At 43.9% G+C, this 24,312-nt stretch overlaps 1 protein-coding gene across 1 annotated transcript in view; it reads left to right on the top strand.

Moving 5' to 3' along the window:
• The window catches only part of LOC127029115 (AP-3 complex subunit beta-1-like), a 184,332-nt gene that overhangs the window by 55,693 nt on the left and 104,327 nt on the right, over positions 1-24,312 (top strand). The window contains 2 exon segments of the mRNA XM_050914761.1: positions 21,504-21,565; positions 22,476-22,609. Coding sequence (XP_050770718.1) covers positions 21,504-21,565; positions 22,476-22,609 — 196 coding nt within the window.

The following is a 24,312-nucleotide window of genomic DNA, read 5'->3' as shown; positions in this document are numbered from 1 at the left end:
TATGTCTGGAATGATTAATAGAATTTGAAACAACAGTTCTTGCACACCAAGAAGCCTGCAGGTTTTTATCTTTCAGTCTTCTGGCTCTTTTACATAATACTTTGCTTTCCTTTCCATGGTAATGTGCGAATCTTGCAGTATTACATATTCTCTTTGTCTTAGGTCCTTGTGACTACAAATTCTGACTAATTTGGACATCTTCAATTTGATTTTAATGATTTTCAGTTTATTAAACTTATTTCCCTATGTGTCGTAATCATCCTCTGGAACATAATTATTTCATAACAGATCTCAACAGATTTGAGAGAAGAGGAATATTCTAAGATTGTGTCATGGTTTAACCCCAGCCAGCAACTAAGCACCACGCAGCCGCTTCCCCCTCCCAGTGGGGTGGGGAGGAGGAAAGGAAAAAAGTAAAACATGTGGGTTGAGATAAGAACAGTTTAATAACTAAAGTAAAAATAAAAATACACTACTAACTAAGAATAACAATAATTGTAATGAAAAAGAATACAACAAAAAAAAAAGAAATAAGAAAAGAAACCAGTGATGCACAATGCAATTGCTCACCACCCGCTGACTGATGCCAGAGCCGCGATCCGCCCCTCCCGGCCAACTCCCCCCTGTTTATATACTGGGCATGTCGTTCCATGGTATGGAATACCCCTTTGGCTAGTTCAGGTCAGCTGTCCTGGCTATGCTCCCTCCCAGCTTCTTGCACACCTGCTTGCTGGCAGAGCATGGGAAACTGAAAAGTCCTTGGCTTAAGATAAGTGCTACTTAGCAACTACTAAAACATCAGTGTGTTATCAACAGTATTCTCACACTAAATCCAAAACACAGCACTGTACCAGCTACTAAGAAGAAAATTAACTCTATCCCAGCCAAAACCAGGACAATATCCACCCCTTATTCTATATCATTTACGTCATACCCAGATCCCACACTTTCTGATACATTTCCAATTAATCACCACCACTTTTCCTGTCTTTTAATATATACACACAGATATCGTTCCCGCAGTCTATGGGCCATCTCTATCAAATGTCTGTTGAGCTCATTCAGTCCATGGCTTTGGGCTCCATCTGTCATAACAGACTGTCTGGGCAGGAGGGATGGTGCAAAGTCCGCTCAGTCGGCAGAACAGGATCGGGCTTTGGTGTGGTGTGGCAGGCGGGTAACATTGGGCGCAGCAGGAGGATGGTGTGTAGTGTTGGATTGTTGCATGCTGAAGTCAGTCCTGGTTCCATCACTACTGCACTTCACTCGGTTTTATCAAAGTTCATTCTTCATTAATCTAAGTGATTCTTACTGTAATACCATAGATATGGCATATAACAACTGTAGTAGTGATGACATACAGTGGCAGGGTTATTTAGCAATCAACATCATACAATTTAATTCATTGGCTATTCTCACCTAAAGTCAAATCCCCTTGAGGCACACATCGGACTTCCCCATCCTTCCGCATCACCCACCAAGTGCACCCAGGTCCTTGAGCAAAAGCAATCCCACGAATGGGTTTGCCTTTGCCTGAGGCGGAAGTAACCCAAACTGTTTTTCCTAGCATATTGTTCATGTGCACTACAGGGACTTTATCCCCTTCTACAGTACATAAAAGTTCTGATTGGGCAGGGCCACCTCGATGGACAGATCCCCTAGTGTTGACTAACCAGGTGGCCTTTGCTAGATGTGTATCCCAATGTTTGAAGGTCCCACCCCCCATTGCTCTCAATGTAGTCTTTAACAATCCATTGTATCGCTCGATTTTCCCAGAGGCTGGTGCATGAGAGGGGATGTGATACACCCACTCAATGCCGTGCTCTTTGGCCCAGGTGTCTATGAGATTGTTCCGGAAATGAGTCCCGTTGTCTGACTCAATTCTTTCTGGGGTGCCATGTCGCCATAAGACTTGCTTCTCAAGGCCCAGGATAGTGTTCCGGGCAGTGGCATGGGGCACGGGATATGTTTCCAGCCATCCGGTGGTTGCTTCCACCATTGTAAGCACATGGCGCTTACCTTGGCAGGTTTGTGGGAGTGTGATATAGTCAATCTGCCAGGCCTCCCCATATTTATATTTCAGCCATCGTCCTCCATACCTCAGAGGCTTTAACTACTTGGCTTGCTTGATTGCAGCGCATGTTTCATATTCATGGATAACCTGTGTGATAGTGTCCATGGTCAAATCCACCCCTCGATCACGAGCCCATCTATATGTTGCATCTCTTCCCTGATGGCCTGAGGTGTCATGGGCCCACTGAGCCTTAAATAATTCACCCTTATGTTGCCAGTCCAGATCCACATGAGCCAATTCAATCCTAGCAGCCTTGTCTACCTGTTGATTGTTTTGATGTTCTTCAGTGGCCCGACTCTTAGGTACATGGGCATCTAGATGATGTACTTTCACAACCAGGTTCTCTAGCTGGGCAGCAATATCTTGCCACAATGGGGCAGCCCAGATGGGTTTACCTCTGCGTTGCCAGTTACTCTGCTTCCATTGCTGCAACCACACCCACAGAGCATTTGCCACCATCCATGAGTCAGTACAGAGATAAAGTATTGGCCTTTTTTCTCATTCAGCAATGTCTAAAGCCAGCTGGATGGCTTTCACCTCTGCAAACTGACTCGATTCACCTTCTCCTTCTGCAGTTTCTGCAACTTGTCGTATAGGACTCCATACAGCTGCCTTCCACCTCCAATGCTTTCCTACAATGCGACAGGACCCATCAGTGAACAGGGCATATTGCCTCTCATTTTCTGGTAGTTTATTATACAGTGGGGCCTCTTCAGCATGCATCACCTCCTCCTCTGGTGATATTCCAACATCTTTGCCTTCTGGCCAGTCCATGATCACTTCCAAAATTCCTGGGTGACTGGGGTTTCCTATTCGACTTTGTTGTGTGATCAGTGCAACCCACTTACTCCACGTAGCATCAGTTGCATGATGTGTAGATGAGACACTCCCTTTGAACATCCAGCCCAGCACTGGCAGTTGGGGTGCTAATAGGAGCTGTGTTTCAGTACCAACCACTTCTGAAGCAGCTCCAACTCCTTCATATGCTGCTATCATCTCTTTTTCAGTTGGAGTATAGCGGGCCTCAGATCCTCTGTATCCCCGACTCCAAAACCCTAGAGGTCGACCTCGGGTCTCCCTGGGTGCTTTCTGCCAGAGACTCCAGGTAGGGCCATTCTCCCCGGCTGCGGTGTAGAGCACATTTTTAACATCTGGTCCTGCCTGGACTGGCCCAAGGGCTACTGCATGAACTATCTCCCGTTTAATCTGTTCAAAGGCTTGTTGTTGCTCAGGGCCCCATTTAAAATCGTTCTTCTTCCGGGTCACTTGATAGAGAGGGCTTACAATCAGACTATAATTTGGAATATGCATTCTCCAAAAACCCACAACACCTACGAAAGCTTGTGTTTCTTTTTTTGTTAGTTGGTGGAGACATAGCTGTTATTTTGTTGATCACATCCATTGGGATGTAATGACGTCCATCTTGCCATTTTATTCCTAAAAACTGGTTCTCCTCTGCAGGTCCCTTCACCTTACTCTGTTTTATGGCAAAACCGGCTTTCAGAAGGATGTGGATTATTTTCTCCCCTTTCTCAAAAACTTCTTCTGCTGTGTTGCCCCATACGATGATGTCATCAATGTATTGCAGGTGTTCTGGAGCTTCACCCTGTTCCAGTGCAGTCTGGATTAGTCCATGGCAAATGGTGGGGCTGTGTTTCCACCCCTGGGGCAGTCGATTCCAGGTGTACTGGACGCCCCTCCAAGTGAAAGCAAACTGTGGCCGGCACTCTGCTGCCAAAGGGATTGAGAAAAATGCATTAGCAATATCAATTGTGGCGTACCACTTGGCTGCACATTGTCTGGGTCATAATAAACCATCTCCCACACGGCTAATTCCCTCAGGTACTGGATACCTTTCTCCATGGTAGTCCACTTGCTTGGATGAGATATAACATCTTCCTTGAAGGGATACCTTGCCCTTCACGCCTGACAGAAGTCGCCTCCAGAGGCTGAGGGCTTTTGGTTTTTTTCCACTTGCGTTGTCAATGCCCAGTTCCCTAGAAAGGGATCCCAATTGCTTGGCTTCCTTAGCCTCTAATTCCAATCTACTGGCCCTGTTATCCCAGTATTGGAGCAGCCAGGTGATAATGTGCTCGCCTGGATGACGGCTGAAGTCTTTTCGCATATCTCGCAGCTCACTCGGGGATAGGGATCAAGTGATTATCTCCGGTTCTGCCTCTTCCTCCTGTTCTCGTGATGACCCTGGTTTACCTTCATCCTTCGCTAAGCAAACTGATTTTTTTGTATACTTCTTCTGTATAGGGGTCACTGATACTGGCACCGGTTGATTCTCTAGTTCAGCTGCATCACCCATTGCCAAGGTCTGAATAGCCACAGTGCCTGTTGCCGGGGTCTGAGTAGCTACAGTCCTTATCGCCGGGGTTTGAGTAGCCACACTTTTGGGGGTTGAAGTAGCCGCAGCGCCTGTCGTAGGGGTTTGAGTAGCCGCAGTGCTTGTTGTGGGAATTAGAGTAGCTGCAGTACCTGGTGCCAGGGTTTGAGTAGCTGCAGTGCTTGTCGCTGGGGTTTGAGTAGCCGCAGTGCCTGTCACCAGGGTTTGAGTAGCCACAGTGCCTGTCACTAGGGTTTGAGTAGCTGCAGTCGTGGGAGCTGATCTCTGGGTGGTATTTTTAAATAGTTGTTTAACCCTAAACAAGATCTGAATCACATTCAGGAACAGGCTGATTCCTAGCAATAGGACCATACTCAGTTCAACATCCCAAGGATATTCAAAATTTACAAACTCCTCCAATGCTATTGTAATTAACCTGGCAGAGAAAGGGAAGATGTGGGAAGATGTCTCCCCAATAGGTTGGCTCCCCGAGGAGAAAAGGTAGAAAGTGTAATTATTAATATTCTCTAGGAGATAGCACCCGAAGTACGGAGATGTCTCCTCCATAGATTGGCTCCCAGAGGAGAAAAGGTAAAAGGTACAATTATTAATAGTCTCCCATAGGCAGCTCCTGAAGTACAGAGGTGACAACAATGCTGAGTACAAACACCCGATTAGCTTCACAGCCTGCACTTCTATCATATCATAAACCAGTGTTACAAACAACAACAACATGATAACTCTAATCCACTTCCCACAGGTAATAATTAGCACGACAGGGAGCATATACTGTGAGTAAGGCATTACATAACGCAACTTCTAGAACAACCACACCAACCTTGAGAGCAAAAGAGTCCACATTGTAACCAGTAACTATCAAACCAATACAATGAATACTTAGAACAAGTTTTTTTTAACACACTCTGATCAGATCTGTCGTTATCTCAACCCTTCTTGCCCCACGTTGGGCGCCAAAAAAGCTGTCGTGGTTTAACCCCAGCCAGCAACTAAGCACCACGCAGCTGCTTCCCCCTCCCCCCTCCCAGTGGGGTGGGGAGGAGGAAAAAAAAAGGTAAAACTCATGGGTTGAGATAAGGACAGTTTAATAACTAAAATAAAATAAAATAAATAAGAATAATAATAATGTAATAATAATAATTGTAATGAAGAGGAATATAACAAAAAAAAAAAATAACACCCAAGAAAAGACAAGTGATGCACAATGCAATTGCTCACCACCCACTGACTGATGCCTGAGCAGCGATCCACCCCTCCTGGCCAACTCCCCCCTGTTTATATACTGGGCATGACGTTCCATGGTATGGAATATCCCTTTGGCTAGTTCAGGTCAGCTGCCCCGGCTATGTTCCCTCCCAGCTTCTTGCACACCTGCTTGCTGGCAGAGCATGGGAAACTGAAAAATCCTTGGCTTAAGATAAGCGCTACTTAGCAACAACTAAAAACATCAGAGTGTTATCAACAGCATTCTCACACTAAATCCAAAACACAGCACTGTACCAGCTACTAAGAAGAAAATTAACTCTATCCCAGCTGAAACCAGGACACTATGCTTCTAGAAAATTTGAAAGATTGAAAAGTAAAATCTATACCTCTTTAAAAGTGGTGATAATACTCTCTAGTATCTGTTACAGAAGTACGATGGGTCTTTCTTTTTTGAAATTTACTTAGCTCCTAATTAAAACACCTGAACTGAATGTGATACATGGTCCAAATATTAAGGACAAAGTGTTAGAGAAAATATGAGAACATTTGAATCTAACTTCTATAGCATGCGATGACTATACCATAGCTAGCTTTTAATGCTTAAGTTCTCAGCAGCTAGGATGGCACAAACTGTCAGTTTTGGTGATGCAGACTCACAAAGAAAATCATAGTTGTTATTGATTCGTTAAGTTGTGCTTTCCTTTGAGTCTCACATTTTAAAAGTAGACAATTATATGCCTAAATTCTTTGTCAATCCGAGCCAGATTCTTAGTGTTGGTGCCTTGGCAGGATTGCAGGATAGATAGGGCATCATGAGTATAGTATGCTCTGCAGTATTTCCAGGAGATTTTAAGATGCAGGTAAATTTTTAGAACCAGAAAAAGCCATGCTGATGGTGAATCATTGTGACATTACTCAGGTCATGGAACTTTATTTCTAACTTCAGTTTGTCCTGTTAATCAAGACTAGATGTCTTCAGAAAAGACTTCAAGTAATAGTGAATATTCATATCATTGCAAAAACAATTACTGCACCACGATTAAGTCACGTCCCAACCTGTTCTTGATAAGCTAAACAGATCAGGTTTTTGTTTCTCACCTGAAATACGTTTCTAGAGTCCGACTAATGTCTAACTCTTTTCAAAACCACTTCTAATCTGCCAGCAAACTTTGGAAACAAATTCAATGCAGTTTTACAATAACAATTCTATTAGAGCACAGCCTTTTGCTAAAATCACTGTTCAACATCTATGAGATATTTCCACATCTTACACAAAAAATATGATTGCCATTCCACTGCACTGAAAACAGGTTCAGTTGTTTATCTTCCACATTCCATAAATCACTTTCTTCATATCTGTTAAATATGATATTGATTCTCACATTTATGATCTTTAACTTTCTGTTATTAAAGTTAACTGAGATGTTTAAGTGCAGTTTTTCAAGTGAAATCATGCTTCTTTGAATTGCTATTACGCCAATTTTTGTACCATTCACAGAATTTACCAGCAATTAAATTGTTTTCTCTTTGACCGTAGATTTTTGTCAGTAATAAAAGATCCCTGTCGTATATTGCTAAAAATCTTCCAGTTATTTCCTCTTTTCAGATGTTTTTTATCACTTTTTATTGTTTAATAATAATTTTTTTTTCACTGGCAATAAGATTTAAGATGTCAAGTGTCATAATGACTTGACTTGGGGTCTCCTTTCTATGATTTGTTTAGTTTTGAACATAAAGTTGACCATGACAGTATTGTAGGGAAGGTTGTGACATGACTTATTCATTAGCATAAAGTTCATCATTTGTCTTTTACTTATAAGAAAAGTTAAAAAGAAAAGAAAAAAAAAAGTATGGGTTTTAAATTGCTTATATCTCAGTCTTCTGCCTTTTGCTACCTGGGATGTTAATATACAACCCTGTAGTTTTTACTTTCTGTTGGATTTGAGACTAGAAGCTGCCGGTAAAGGCAGCTGTCATTTTATAAATTGCATAATAGAATAATGGAATGGAAGTTTTTTAGTGGAAGCTAAATAATAGGTAATATTGAACCTGTTTTTAATAAAAATAAAAGCACAAACTTTGCAGAAGTTTTAAAAAACAGTATTTCCTCATTAATTTGTACAGCTAATGTTAGCAATACTGGCTTATTAAGGATGATATCAGTATGTTTACAGTTTCAATTACTTACATTTTTCTCTCTTTGTCCCTCTTCCTCTGTCCTTCTATATATTATAGTATACAATAAATACTGTGAGGAATGAGAGGTACTTATTAGCTTTGATTTTAGAAATAAAAATATTTTTCTTCTGATGTTTTTCCCCCAATCTGCTTTGTTGATTTCGAAGAACGTGGGTATGCACTTTACTTTCTGAAAAAGAGTGAGTTGGTAGTTCTGTGGGTCTGAAGCAAATGTGATAGATATGTATGACTATTTGAAGTTAACATGCTGTTCTGAATGCTCTTCTTGTAGGTGGTAATGGCAGTTGCACAGCTTTACTGGCATTTGGCACCAAAATCCGAAGCTGGTGTTTCTAAATCATTGGTACGTTTACTTCGTAGCAATAGGTAGGTCAAGTCCAGACTTTACATTGCTATCTCTACTTTTTTGTGAAAGTTTTTCATACATACTTGTTTAGCCGTACTTATAAATATGTAACTATTGCACTATTAGAGTTTCATTTTTAAATTGTCCTGTAATATTAATTTTTACTCAACAAATGAGAATTATTAAAAGTAATTCCATCATTTTCAGTATCATATCCAGTGATTATTCAGTATCGTGTTTCATTCATAATTATTACTTTCATTCTGAGAAGAATCATGGCTGCCTAGTTAGCATACAAATAGAGGGAGTACTAACTAGTTAGCTTAGTTTCTTGAGTTTTTTAATTATTGGAAGTTATTGGAAATTTATTTAATTAATTGGAGTTCCTTACTGTCTTGCTAGGTACTAAAGAAGTCTTCAGATGTGTATTTACTTTTCCTGCACTGTTATATTGATGACTTGTTGACAGAGAAACTAAGAAACATATTTGTTAAATTACCACTTGATGCTGCTGAATCCCTCTGTGTTTCCTTAATCCTTGGACTGTTTTTAAAGAACTAGTTTATATTTCATTCAGTACAACTAATTTTAACTTGACCATCTTCAATGTGACCTTGTCTACTTTACTATGAAGAGTCTCATTGGCCACATGTTTCATAAGATTGATAATACTCTTTTTTTCTTTGTGTTTGATAGTTTTGGCATATTATGCCAATATTTGCAGCATAAAAGTGTTTTCTGCCCCCCCCCCCCCCAGTTTTTAGATTTTAACTTCCATGTATCTATATGAAAAGCCTTGAAGGTGCGATAGGAGTCACAATATTAAGATGTTTTCAGAATAACTTTATAACTACACATGGTATTCTTGGCTAGAACTTACCTGTGAAAATGTTTTATTTTTTAAAGTTGGTCACATCAAACAGACAAAAAGCTTTTAAAAGAAAATCACTTTAGTTCTATCTGACAAGATTACTTGGTTTAGATGGGCTTTAATTTTTGTAAGCCCAGTCACCATAGAGCTTTCTTCATAAACTTCTGCAGCTCACCCATGGCTAATGTCTCTATCATTTAAAAGTTAGACTAGTGAAGTAAAATTGGGCTTAGTAGAGTATTCATGCTTTTATTTCAGATAAAAATGAATCAATGTTATTTTTTTGTTTGGTTTTATCGTACAGTATGCATCCCATTCTCTTTATACAAAGATAAGTAAATAGCTAAAGCAGTTTGGCATATTTACAAGTAACGTATAGAACTAAACTCATACTCACAGGTTGAAAGGCTTATTTTTGCATGTTGTTTATTCCTCATTTATACTCAAATTTCTTCAAACGAGAAGTCACATCTTTCCTGTACCTCAACTAGTTCCTAAAATGGCACTAGTCTTCTGATTTTCATATGTTGAATGGCTTGTCTGTTCTCTGTTACCCGTCTGTGTGAAACGCTTTTGCTATTAGAGCCACTTTGAAATAAGCTCAATAAGCTCCTCTCTCTTCCAGCTGCTGTTGTGCAGCAGTTTTTTCCCCTTCTTAAATATGTTGTCACAGAGGCGCTACCACCATCGCTGATTGGCTCAGCTTTGGCCAGCGGCGAGTCTGTCTTGGAGCCAGCTAGCATTGGCTCTATCAGACATAGGGAAAGCTTCTAGAAGCTTCTCACAGAAGCCACCCCTGTAGCCCCCCCACTACCAAAACCTTGCCACGTAAACCCAATACACAGGCTACCTGAAAGTTCTCTTGTTATCATGTTGTAGATGGCAGATGGACTGTGTTTTCCACTACACCTTTTGGTACTTTTCAGCGATACAGAGCATTACTATTTCTTTTGATCAAACCAGTCATTCAAACCTTTAGAGTTTGACTGTTTTCCTAGGAGGAAAAATCTTCTCAGATGAAGAGAAATGAATCATAGAATCATTTAGGTTGGAAAAGACCTTTAAGATCATCGAGTCCAACCGTAAACCTAACACCGCCAAGTCCACCACTAAACCATGTCCCTAAGCACCACATCTACATGTCTTTTAAATACCTCCAGGGATGGTGACTCAACCACTTCCCTGGGCAGCCTGTTCCAATGCTTGACAACCCTTTCAGCAAACAAATTTTTCCTAATATCCAATCTAAACCTCCCCTGGAGCAACTTGAGGCCATTTCCTCTCATCCTATCACTTGTTACTTGGGAGAAGAGACCGACACCCACCTCACTACAACCTCCTTTCAGGTAGTTGTAGAGAGCAATAAGGTCTCCCCTGAGCCTCCTTTTCTCCAGGCTAAACAACCCCAGTTCCCTCAGCTGCTCCTCATAGGACTTGTTCTCTAGACCCTTCACCAGCTTCATTGCTCTTCTTTGGACACTCTCCAGCACCTCAATGTCTGTCTTGTAGTGAGGGGCCCAAAGCTGAACACAGTATTCGAGGTGTGGCCTCACCAGTACCGAGTACAAAGGGACAATCACTTCCCTAGTCCTGCTGGCCACACTATTTCTGATACAAGCCAGGATGCTATTGGCCTTCTTGGCCACCTGGGCACACTGCTGGCTCATATTCAGCTGGCTGTCAACCAACACCCCCAGGTCCTTTTCTGCAGGGCAGCTTTCCAGCCACTCTTCCCCAAGCCTGTAGCACTGCATGGGGTTGTTGTGACCCAAGTGCAGGACCTGGCCTTGTTGAACCTCATATGATTGGCCTTGGCCCATTGGTCCAGCCTGTCCAGATCCCTCTGTAGAGCATCTCTATCCTCAAGCAGATCAACACTCCCGCCCAACTTGGTGTTGTCTGCAAACTTACTGAGGGTGCACTCGATCCCCTCGTCCAGATCATTGATAAAGATATTAAACAGAACTGGCCCCAGTACTGAGCCCTGGGGAACACCACTTGTGACCGGCCACCAACTGGATTTAACTCCATTCACCACATCTCTTTGGGCTCAACCATCCAGCCAGTTTTTTACCCAGCGAAGAGTACACCTGTCCAAGCCATGAGCAGCCAGTTTCTCCAGGAGAATGCTGTGGGAAACGGTGTCAAAGGCTTTACTAAAGTCTAGGTAGACAACATCCACAGCCTTTCCCTCAGCCACTAAGCGGGTCACCTGGTCATAGAAGGAGATCAGGTTAGTCAAGCAGGACCTGCCTTTCATAAACCCATGCTGGCTGGGCCTGATCACCTGGTTGTCCTGCCCGTGCCGCGTGATGGCGCTCAAGATGATCTGCTCCATAACCTTCCCCGGCACCGAGGTCAGGCTGACAGGCCTGTAGTTCCCCGGATCCTCCTTCCGGCCCTTCTTGTAGATGGGTGTCACATTTGCTAACCTCCAGTCAACTGGGACCTCCCCGGTTAGCCAGGACTGCTGATAAATGATGGAAAGTGGCTTGGTGAGCACTTCCGCCAGCTCCCTCAGTACCCTTGGGTGCATCCCATCCGGCCCCATAGACTTGTGTGTGTCTGAGTGGTGTAGCAGGTCCCTAACCATTTCCCCTTGGATTATGGGGGCTTCATTCTGCTCCCTGTCCCTGTCTTCCAGCTCAGGGGGAGACAGGTACCCCGAGAACAACTGGTCTTACTATTAAAGACTGAGGCAAAGGCGGCATTAAGTACCTCAGCCTTTTCCTCATCCTTTGTCACTATGTTTCCCCCCACATCCAATAAAGGATGGAGATCCTCCTTCGCCCTCCTTTTGTTACTAATGTATTTATAGAAACATTTTTTATTGTCTTTTACGGCAGTAGCCAGATTAAGTTCTAGTTGGGCTTTGGCCCTTCTAATTTTCTCCCTGCATAACCTCATAACATCCTTGTAGTCCTCCTGAGTGGCCTGCCCCTTCTTCCAAAGGTCATAAACTCTCCTTTTTTTTTTGCCTGAGTTCCAGCCAAAGCTCTCTGTTCAGCCTGGCCGGTCTTCTTTCCCGCTGGCTCGTCTTTCGGCACATGGGATCAGCCTGCTCCTGCACCTTTAAGATTTCCTTCTTGAAGAATATCCAGCCTTCCTGGACTCCTTTGCCCTTCAGGACTGCCTCCCAAGGGACTCTGTCAACCAGGCCCCTAAACAGGCCAAAGTCTGCCCTCCAGAAGCCCAAGGTAGCAGTTCTGCTGACCCCCCTCCTTACTTCTCCAAGAATCGAAAACTCTATCATTTCATGATCGCTATGCCCAAGACGGCCTCCAACCATCACACCACCCACAAGTCCTCCTCTGTTCGCAAACAACAGGTCCAGCGGGGCGCCTTCCTTAGTTGGCTCACTCACCAGCTGTGTCAGGAAGTTATCTTCCACACACTCCAGGAACCTCCTAGACTGTTTCCTCTCCGCTATATTGTATTTCCAGCAGACATCTGGTAAGTTGAAGTCCCCCATGAGAACAAGGGCTAGTGATCATGAGACTTCTCCCTCCAGCTGCTTATAGAATATTTCGTCTGCCCCTTCATCCTGGTTGGGTGGTCTATAACAGACTCCCACCATGATATCTGCCTTGGCCTTTCCCCTGACTCTTACCCATAAACACTCGACCCTTTCATCACCATTGTCAAGCTCTAGACAGTCAAAACACTCCCTGACATACAGGGCTACCCCACCGCCTCTCCTTCCTTGCCTATCCCTTCTGAAGAGCTTATAGCCATCCATTGCAGCACTCCAGTTGTGTGAGTCATCCCACAATGTTTCCGTGATGAATGGTGGATGAAGTGGCTAGCCAACTCCAGCAATACGAAGGAAGTCTCTCTTCCTCCCTACGGGCTTGCGTCTCAGCTGTGGAGAAACTGCCAGACATGCTAGCCGAGAAACTGTCCCGAGAGTTCCAGCGATTTGAAGATAAGTTCTGCCCCCTACCTGTACAGGCCTGTATCTCAGCTATTAGGAGTGAGTGTTCCTCTGCTCAAGAGAGAGGATATAGAAGGTACAGACCACAGGGTACCCTGTGGTCTTACCTGCGTGACCATGGAGAGGACATGAGGGAGTGGGATGGAAAACCTACCTCAACCCTAGAGGCATGGGTACGTGAGTTGCAAGGAAAAACAATCACAAAAGGGGGTTCTTCCTGGAAAAATGCCACTCCAGTTTCCAGCAGGAGTTCCCCAGACAGAGTAGAAGGGCTGATCTCACTTCTGATCCTTTTGAAGGGATCTCTAAGTCATTTTTACAAGAAGTGAGTAACAAATACTCTGACCAGGATTAGAGGGGCCCTGCCTCCAGCCAGGTGGAGGAAAGGGACAACCGGGTTTATTGGACTGTGTGGATTCGATGGCCTGGCACATCAGACCCACAGGAGTATAAGGCTCTAGTGGACGCCGGTGCACAATGATGTACCCTAATGCCATCAAGTTATAAAGGGGCAGAACCCATTTGTATTTCTGGGGTGACAGGGGGATCCCAACAGCTAACTGTATTGGAGGCTGAAGTCAGCCTAACTGGGAATGAGTGGCAGAAACACCCCATTGTGACTGGCCCAGAGGCCCCATGCATCCTTGGCATAGACTGTCTCAGGAGAGGGTATTTCAAGGACCCAAAAGGGTGGGCCTTTGGTATAGCTGCCTTGGAGACGGAGGAAATTGAACAGTTGTCCACCTTGCCTGGTCTCTCGGAGGACCCTTCTGTTGTGGGGTTGCTGAGGGTCAAAGAACAGGTGCCGATCGCTACCACAAGGGTGCACTGGTAGCAATATCGCACCAACCGAGACTCCCTGATTCCCATCCATATGCTGATTCGTCGACTGGAGAGCCAAGGAGTGATCAGCAGGACTCACTCACCCTTTAACAGCCCCATGTGGCCAGTGCAAAAGTCTAATGGAGAATGGAGACTAACAGTAGACTATCGTGGCCTGAATGAAGTCACACCACGGCTGAGTGGTGCTGTGCCAGACATGCTAGAACTTCAATGCGAATTGGAGTCAAAGGCAGCCAAGCAGTATTGTCGTGGTTTAACACCAGTCAGCAACTAAGCACCACGCAGCCATTTCCCCTCCCCCTCCCAGTGGGGTGAGGAGGAGGAAAGGAAAGAAAAAAAAAAGTAAAACTCGTGGGTTGAGATAAGAACAGTTTAATAACTAAAGTAAAATATAATACTAACAATAGTAATAATGAAATATAATAATAATAGTAATGAAAAGGAATACAACAAAAAAAGGAAGGGGGGGGGGAAAGAAAAAAAACCACTGATGCACAATGCAATTGCTCACCACCCGCTGACCAATGCCCAGTTAGTTCCCGAGCCGCGATCCGCGCCTCCCGGCCAACTCCCCCCTGTTTATATACTGGGCATGACGTTCCATGGTATGCAATACCCCTTTGGCTAGTTCAGGTCAGCTGCCCTGGCTGTGCTCCCTCCCAGCTTCTTGCACACCTGCTTGCTGGCAGAGCATGGGAAACTGAAAAGTCCTTGGCTTAAGATAAGCGCTGCTTAGCAACAACTAAAACATCAGAGTGTTATCAACATCATTCTCACACTAAATCCAAAACACAGCACTGTACCAGCTACTAAGAAGAGAGTTAACTCTGTCCCAGCCGAAACCAGGACAGATATGCCACAATTGATATCACTAATGCATTCTTCTCAATCCCTTTGGCAGCAGAGTGCCGGCCACAGTTTGCTTTCACTTGGAGGGGCGTCCAGTACACCTGGAATCGACTGCCCCAGGGGTGGAAACACAGCCCCACCATTTGCCATGGACTAATCCAGACTGCACTGGAACAGGGTGAAGCTCCAGAACACCTGCAATACATTGATGACATCATCGTATGGGGCAACACAGCAGAAGAAGTTTTTGAGAAAGGGGAAAAAATAATCCAAATCCTTCTGAAGGCTGGTTTTGCCATAAAACAGAGTAAGGTGAAGGGACCCGCACAGGAGATTCAGTTTTTAGGAATAAAATGGCAAGACAGACGTCGTCACATCCCAATGGATGTGATCAACAAAACAGCAGCTATGTCTCCACCAACTAGTAAACAGGAAACGCAAGCTTTCTTAGGTGTTGTGGGTTTTTGGAGAATGCATATTCCAAATTATAGTCTGATTGTAAGCCCTCTCTATCAAGTGTCCTGGAAGAAGAACGATTTTAAATGGGGCCCTGAGCAACAACAAGCCTTTGAACAGATTAAACGGGAGATAGTTCATGCAGTAGCCCTTGGGCCAGTCCGGGCAGGACCAGATGTTAAAAATGTGCTCTACACTGCAGCCAGGGAGAATGGCCCTATGTGGAGCCTCTGGCAGAAGGCACCTGGGGAGACCAGAGGTCGACCCCTAGGGTTTTGGAGTCGGGGATATCGAGGATCTGAGGGCCGCTATACTCCAACTGAAAAGGAGATATTAGCAGCATATGAAGGAGTTGGAGCTGCCTCAGAAGTGGTCGGTACTGAAACACAGCTCCTATTAGCACCCCGACTGCCAGTGCTGGGCTGGATGTTCAAAGGGAAGGTCCCTTCTACACATCATGCAACTGATGCTACGTGGAGTAAGTGGGTTGCACTGATCACACAACAAACTCAAATAGGAAACCCCAGTCGCCCAGGAATTTTGGAAGTGATCATGGACTGGCCAGAAGGCAAAGATGTTGGAATATCGCCAGAGGAGGAGGTGATGGGTGCTGAAGAGGCCCCACTGTATAATAAACTGCCAGAAAATGAGAGGCAATATGCCCTGTTTACTGATGTGTCCTGTCGCATTGTAGGAAAGCATTGGAGGTGGAAGGCAGCTGTATGGAGTCCTATACGACAAGTTGCAGAAACTGCAGAAGGAGAAGGTGAATCGAGTCAGTTTGCAGAGGTGAAAGCCATCCAGCTGGCTTTAGACATTGCTGAACGAGAAAAAAGGCCAATACTTTATCTCTATACTGACTCATGGATGGTGGCAAATGCTCTGTGGGTGTGGTTGCAGCAATGGAAGCAGAGTAACTGGCAACGCAGAGGTAAACCCATCTGGGCTGCCCCATTGTGGCAAGATATTGCTGCCCGGCTAGAGAACCTGGTTGTAAAAGTACATCATGTAGATGCCCACGTACCTAAGAGTCGGGCCACTGAAGAACATCAAAACAACCAGCAGGTGGATGAGGCTGCTAGGATTGAATTGGCTCATGTGGATCTGGACTGGCAGCATAAGGGTGAATTATTTAAGGCTCGGTGGGCCCATGACACCTCAGGCCATCAGGGAAGAGATGCAACATATAGATGGGCTTGTGATTGAGGGGTGGATTTGACCATGGACACTATCGCACAGGTCATCCATGAATGTGAAACATGGGCTGCAATCAAGCAAGCCAAGCAGTTAAAGCCTCTTTGGTATGGGGGACAATGGCTGAAATATAAATATGGGGAGGCCTGGCAGATTGACTATATCACACTCCCACAAACCCGCCAAGGCAAGCGCCATGAGCTTACAATGGTGGAAGCAACCACCGGCTGGCTGGAAACATATCCCGTGCCCCATGCCACTACCCAGAACACTATCCTGGGCCTTGAGAAGCAAGTCTTATGGCGACATGGCACCCCAGAAAGAATTGAGTCAGACAACGGGACTCATTTCCGGAACAATCTCATAGACACCTGGGCCAAAGAGCACGGCATTGAGTGGGTGTATCACATCCCCTCTCATGCACCAGCCTCTGGGAAAATCGAGCGATACAATGGATTGTTAAAGACTACATTGAGAGCAATGGGTGGTGGGACCTTCAAACATTGGGATACACATCTAGCAAAGGCCACCTGGTTAGTCAACACTAGGGGATCTGTCCATCGAGCTGGCCCTGCCCAATCAGAACTTTTATGTACTGTAGAAGGGGATAAAGTCCCTGTGGTGCACATGAACAATATGCTAGGGAAGACAGTCTGGGTTACTCCTGCCTCAGGCAAAGGCAAACCCATTCGTGGGATTGCTTTTGCTCAAGGACCTGGGTGCACTTGGTGGGTGATGCGGAAGGATGGGGAAGTCCGATGTGTGCCTCAAGGGGATTTGACTTTAGGTGAGAACAGCCAATGAATTAAATTGTATTATGTTGATTGCTAAATAACCCTGCCACTGTATGTCATCACTACTACAGTTGTGATATGCCATATCAATGGTATTACTGTACGAATCACCCAAATCAATGAAGGATGGACTTTGATTAAATCAAGCGAAGTGCAGCGGTGATGGAACTTGAACTGGCTTCAGCAACTGGTGCCCCGCAACTTCCTCAAGATCAACATCTTCAGCCCACAGACCGTGGGTATGGGTCTCGCCAAATACGCCAACCGCGAGCTCCGGATGCAGCATGCAACAATCCAACACCACACATCATCTCTCCTGCCCTGAAGGACTACTATGACAGATGGAGCCCCAAAGTCATGGATTAAATGAACTCAACGGACACATTAGAGGGATGGCCCATAGACTAAGGGAATGATATCTGTGTGTGTGTGTGTGTATATATATATCAAAGACAGGGAAAGTGGTGGTGATTAACTGGAAAGTGTGGGACCTGGGCATGATGTAGATGGTATAGAATAAGGGGTGGATAATGTCCTGGGGTCGGCTGGGACAGAGTTAATTTTCACAAGAAGCTGGGAGGGGACACAGCCAGGATAGCTGACCCGAACTAGCCAAGGGGATATTTGATACCACATGATGTCATGCTCAGTATATAACTGGGGGAGCTGGCCGGGGGTGAGGAGGGATCGTGGCTCAGGAACGGGCTGGGCATCGGGTTCTGGGTGGTGAGCAATTGCATTGTGCATCACTCGCTTCGTATATTCTTTTATCAGTATTATTGTTGTTATTATTTCTTCTCTCCTTGTGTTGTCCTATTAAACTGTCCTTATCTCAACCCACAAGTTTTTACCTTTTTCTTCCAATTCTCCTCCCCATCCCACCAGGGGGGGAGGAGTGAGCGAGCAGCCGCGTGGTGCTTAGTTGCCGGCTGGGCCTAAACCACGACAGCCCTCGGACTTGTTGCAACTTCATCGCTGCCTACCTGAAAAATCAATAATGGATAGTAGGATGGATGGATCTGAGGGCCGTACCAGGGTAGGATGCTTTCTCTTCACATCTTTAACCCGAGCCCCAGGGAGGCAGCAGACTTCCCTAACAAGTGGGTCCAGTCTGCATATTGGGCCTTCTGTTCCCCTCAGGAGAGAGTCTCCTATGATAATGACCCATCTTTTTTTCATTATGGAAGCAGTTTTGACACAGAGCGTAGGCCAACTTAACCTCGGTGACACCTCCAAGCTAGATGAACCATCATCCTCGTCATTGTTCAGTTCCACTTGCAGAGCCTTGTACCTATTATGCAAGGGCACCTGGGAAGGTGGGGTAGTCACAGAGGAGACACGCCTGCTGCACCGGGCAGGAACTTGTCGCCATTGCCCCCTATCCCTTAAGTCACCACGTTCAGCCAGGTGAAGAGAGGATAGGGAATCATCCCTACCATGTGTCCTGGCTGTCTGTTGGGCCTGTCCCAGGGAAGGTAGGGTACAATTCCAGTAGTCTATCTCTCTCTTGGACTCCCTGATACTCCTCAACTTAGTCACCTCCTCCCGGAGCTCTGTCACTAAGCTGAGGAGTTCCTCTACCTGGGCGCACCTCCCACAGGTGCACTCACTACTGCCGTCCAGTACTGGCATAAGAGTAGGGCACACCCTGCAGCCTGACACCTGGGTGGCAGCATGTTCCCATCAGAGCTCTGTCTGGGAAGCTGCATCATTCGTGGCAGGTGCAGAGTTTAGAGAGGCCATGGCCTTCTGCTGGGTGGATACCATTGCTCCCTGGTCGAGCTGGCAGACCTACAGCGCCCTTCCTGTGTGCCATTCCACGTGAACTGCCACGCAAACTGCCGCACCATGCCCTTGCTGACGCGCCACACCCTGTTTGCCCGCCCTGTTAACTGCCACGCAAACTGCCACGCCATGCCCTTGCTGCTGTGCCACGCCCTGTTTGCCCACCCTGTTCACAGCACTCCTGGTCGCTAGCGCTCCCCAGGGGCTTCTTTTATACATGGGGGGGGCTTGGCTGCCATTGCTTCTGGCCCTGCCCAGGTCTCGTTAGCTGCTGTTGCGCGAGCTGTGGGCTCCTGTCGGCTCTCTCAGCTCCCCCTGAAGTTTCCCCGGTTCAGGAAACCCCCCTGTGCACTGCGCTAGAGTGCTCTGCTGTGGATCATGCCGGCACCGGAGCTGCTCGCCTCAGTGACTGAGTCACACTGTCTTTGATACTGTTAGCTTAAGAAGAGTTCAAATCTGTTTCACTGAACAAAATGGGAGTCAAATATGGGACAGTGTCAGAGTCCCAAATTCCCTTTTGAAGTCAGTATTTCACATGAGAAGTGCTTTAGGCTTTCCTCAAGGCCACATGTCAATGCATGGTTTAGGCTACCTTCTTGTTTTCTGTATTCTTAGTCTTTAACAGCTGTAAAATCCTTGACAAAACAACAGCTAAAAAATTGTCTACTATTATGTGCCTTTTCTCTTGTTTTGTTTTAGGTTGTCATAGACACTTGTGTTTAGGTGTGGAAGGTACAGGTTTCTTAAAGAAACATTTTTTTCTCCTTATTTTCATTTTACATGCATGTTGCACCCTCATTACGTGTGCAGTGTGATGCAGTCCAAGATAGCTATGCCCAACCTATCATATTTGTATTAGTCCAATATGAAATCTAAGTAAATTTGAGGCAGTAGAAGGCAAAAGGATCTTCCCCACATGTAATGATTATGAAAACCGTTGGGAATACTAGGAAGACTTACTGTTATCCAGGAAAAGCCACTGACTAATGAACTGAAATAATTGAAAGTTGATATATTTAAATTCCCTTATTAATTGATAATATAGTGGTGAAGAGATGGAGAAGTAGAAATTGTGCTCTTTCCTTTCATTGTCTCAGTTCTTTCTTGGTGGCTGAAAAATTTAGGTCAACCTCCACTGTTACATACATAAGAAAATCTTGTCCTTTTCTTGTATCCGCCCCCCCTCCCCATTCCATCCTATCTGCTTTAAGATAGGGGGACAAGACCTATGGCAGTACTTAAGAAAGGTAGGAGCACCCTGGAATTAATCTGCTGCACTGTTTTGATTTCTGTTTTGTTCTCTGTTTCTTTCTCAACATCAAGTTCGCTTTTTTGATTACTGCTTAGCATTGAGCTTATATTTTCATGGAGTTATCTATTTTAACCACAAATTCTCAGTTATAATTGGTAGTAATCAGCTCAGAACCTATCATTTTCTGTAAAGTTAAGGTTTTTCCCCCTTTTAGGAACATTACATTTATCAGTTGAATTTGTTTTGCCATTTTATCAGCCAATCACCTAATATTTGAAGTTTTTATGCAGCTTTTCTTAGCATTTGTCTTCATTTCTCTGAAAACCACAGTATCAGCTGAAAACTTTGTCACTTGTCTTCTCATCACTCACAGTTCATATATGAATATGTTGAAAAGCAAAAGATCAGCAAAGATGTTTGTGGGATTCCATTGATAGCCTTCCTGTATTGTAAAACAGTCTCTTTTTTTTCTTTTTTTTTCCCCCATCTATTCCTGTCTTTCATTTATTCACTTGCTTTGTATGCTATGCCAGATACATTTCTTTAAGAGCCTTTGGTGAGAGGCCTTATCAAATTGCTTCTGAAATACAGGTGGACTGTAACAATTAAGTGTCCTTGTCTGTGTGCATCCAACTCAAAAAATACTAACAGATTTGTGAGGCATGACTTCCCTTTAGAGACAGAGTTGTCTTTTTCTTCAGTTTACCTCATTCAAATTGTATTGGAATTCTTTCTTCTTCAAAGTTAAAACAGCCTAGAATAATAGCATCTTAACGGTATATGCCAAGTGTTGTATATCATCCTCTTGTTCACCAGGAACAAGGAAGAGGCCTTTCAGAGTCTGATGTTGATTAAGATCTAAGCAGTCTCATAGATGCAGCTGTTTCTTTCCTGAGTTAAAGGTCTTTTATTGCAGTTCATCTGAATATAATGGGCGCTTTATTTCTCCCCAGCTGCTGTTGTGCTTTCCATTATTTCTTCTTATAATGTCAAATGGTTCTTATACGCTAAGGCCTGTTGTATCACATTGGAAACCATGCTGCCAGAAGTATTTCAAGTCCATTTGATATGCAGTGCAACATTGTAAATTAGAGCTCGTAGAAAATGCATCATTGAACCCTAGAGTCCTACTTTGAAAACCTTGCATGTACTTGCAAGGAGAATATTCCTCCTGAGTGCGATTCTGCTATCAGTTTATACTGAAATCTGGTATGCTCTATTGAATTCTAAGTGGTATTTTTAGTAGTATTATCTTTTATTTATATACAATAAAAGTATATTATATATGTGATACTACTTATAACATTTTATTTTAACTTTTGATAAAATATCTGGGTTTTTTTCTTGTAGCTTGAAATCTTGACAAATTTAGCAAATGAAGCCAACATATCAACTTTGCTTCGAGAATTTCAGGTTTGTGCAAAAGTGTATTCCTTTTATATGAAACGCTTTCTGTTGGCCAATTGCCATTACTGGAAGTTTCATCTAGATTCTTAGTCTTAAATTTTTCAAGTTAAAGTCTTTTCCAGGATAAAGTGTTCTTGGAATGGAAATTAAACTGTCCCATATCATAATGGATAATGGAACTTTTTATATGTGAAAAGAAGTTTCAATGTTTTGTTTCTCACTCTCTTTCCAGCTACCAAAAAAAAAAGTGATGAGAAAAACTCAACAACTCTAAATTCTTTAAAACAAATTCTACCAACTTGACTGACACTTTAAGTCACTAGATGATAGTGTCTTAATTTTAGCAATATTTGGTCATTAGCATTTATTGCCAATCCTCATTTCTGTAAGTCATTTGATAAAATAGTACTATCTCCAATATCTGTATATGTATCAACAAGATGTTTTGCCTATATTGTGAGACAGTGTGTGTCCTTCTTTCTTTCCTCTTTGCATATGACATCTATTTTCATTGCTTCAGTTCTCTGACTGGATTTCTCTGAAAGTTACTGGTTCTCATGCAGGTAGGTTATTCATAGTTTCACAGATGCTCCTGGGTAAATGAACTGAAACTTCTTTGAAGTGAGTTCATCAACTCTTCCAACCTTGCACGCAAACTAATTGCTGGTTTTGGGTAATAGCCCCCTGCCCCAAGCTTTCTTGAAATCAGAGGTTTGCATGGCCATGGGTGACCAAAGCCAGCAAGAAAATGTGTTCTAAAAGTGACAATGAGGTGAAAAAAAGTCTAACTTCTAATGTGCAATGTAGCTTTCTAGATTGGATTTATTATACAGTATGTTTGTCTTATGAGGATAATATGGTAAGTCTTTGGTTGACAAGAGTTATGTATTGACTAATGAAAATCCTGTTTCCTTTGACTTATGTGAAAAGCCAAGATAAACAGTTTGCTGCAGCTACAATTCAGGCTATAGGCAGATGTGCAACTAACATTACCAAAGTGACTGACACGTGCCTTAACGGGCTTGTATGTTTGCTGTCCAATAGGGATGGTCAGCTAAATGTTCTCTTTGTTTTCTTAGTGACTGATGGCTTGAAACCTTTGCTTAATGGGAACCACACAGAGCAGATCATATAAAGTATATGGGTGCTTGACTCTTATAAGAATTTAACTGACATGATTGGATAAAAATAGTGATTCTGGTGCTTCTTATTTGAAGTGCTTCAAAAGGCTCACGTAATCACTGGGTACTTATTTTCTCTTTCTCTCACTAGAGATTAATTTCTTGTGGCCTGCAATTATGTGTTTTCCTGTTTTTTCTCAAAATGCCATAGTTATTAAAGTGTGTTGCTGTGATTATCATAGATGACAGTAGAAATTTTACTGTTATATGTTTAGTTGCATCAAAACAGTTAGCCTGTAGAGGGTGGTGAAAGCTTGGAGTGGCTTTTTTTTAGTTCATCAATGCCTAACTGAAAAAAAAAAATATTAAATAGTTTTAGGATAAACGGCCCCAAATTTGCGTTGATTTTGTAATCTAGCCTTCTGTTATTTTTATATAGTGAAATGGAGTTGCAAGTCACTAAGGAACACAACAAGAAGATAAAATAGGATATAGCAGCACTGTAAATCAATACCTGATAGTATTGTATATTCTTACTAGTTACCAATGAATATTGCACAGAAGGAAGTCAATAAGAGAATCAGAAGATTATTATATAATGTACAGTCTACATGAATATGGTTAAAAATCAGAAATACAGAGTTAAAACAGATGTAGTCAAGGGCAATCAAGAGAGACTTCAGGGCCTTGGGACAACTGGTTAAGGGATCAGGAGCACAAGTAGTGTTCTCCTCTATCCTTCCAGTTGCAGGGAATGACGAGGGAAGAAACAGGAAGACCCAGCTGATCAATATACCTGGCTCCGAGACTAGTGTCACCAGCAGAATTTTGGGCTTGTTGATCATGGGTCGGTCTACATGACACCAGGCCTGCTGGTGACAGATGGGGTACACCTTTCTCAAAGGGGGAAAAGGATCTTTGCACAAGAGTTAGCAGGGCTCACTGAAAGAGCTTTAAACTAGATTTGAAGGGGGAAAGGGATAAAACCAGGCTCGCTAGTGATAAGCCATGGGATGGCACACCAATGTTTGAGGGACGGTGTGCTAGCGAGGTCCTTCAGTCTGCTCCACGATGTGCTGAGTGCACTGGAGCACATTTGAAATGTCTTTATATTAATGCGCGCAGCATGAGGAATAAACAAGACAAGCTAGAACCTTTGGCCCAGTCCCAGAGCTACATCATCATTGGCATAAGCAAAACCTGGTGGGATGAGTTCTGTGACTGGGGTGCCGTGATGGACGGTTATAGGCTCTTCAGGAGGGGTAGGCAGGGCAGGCGAGGCAGAGGGGTGGCGGCACTGTATGTAAGGGAGGGGTTGGATTGTATGGCGCTTGCAGTTGGCAACAACATGGTTGAGAGCCTCTGGGTAAGGATGAAGGGGAAAGCAAATAAAGCGGATGTTGTTGTGGGAGTCTACTATCGACCATCCAGCCAGGACGATGACACCGATGAATTATTCTATAAGGAATTAAGGGATATCTCTAGATCAGCTGCCCTTGTCCTTATGGATGATTTGAACTTCCCATACATCAACTGGGAATATCATACAGCAGACACAAACAGGTCCAGGAAATTCCTGAAGCACGTTGAAGATAACTTCTTGGTGCAGGTACTAAGGGAGCTGACTAGGA

The sequence above is a fragment of the Gymnogyps californianus genome, unplaced genomic scaffold (genome assembly GCF_018139145.2).
Source record: "Gymnogyps californianus isolate 813 unplaced genomic scaffold, ASM1813914v2 HiC_scaffold_77, whole genome shotgun sequence".
NCBI lineage: Eukaryota > Metazoa > Chordata > Aves > Accipitriformes > Cathartidae > Gymnogyps > Gymnogyps californianus.
This window is presented reverse-complemented; position numbering and strand designations above follow the sequence as displayed.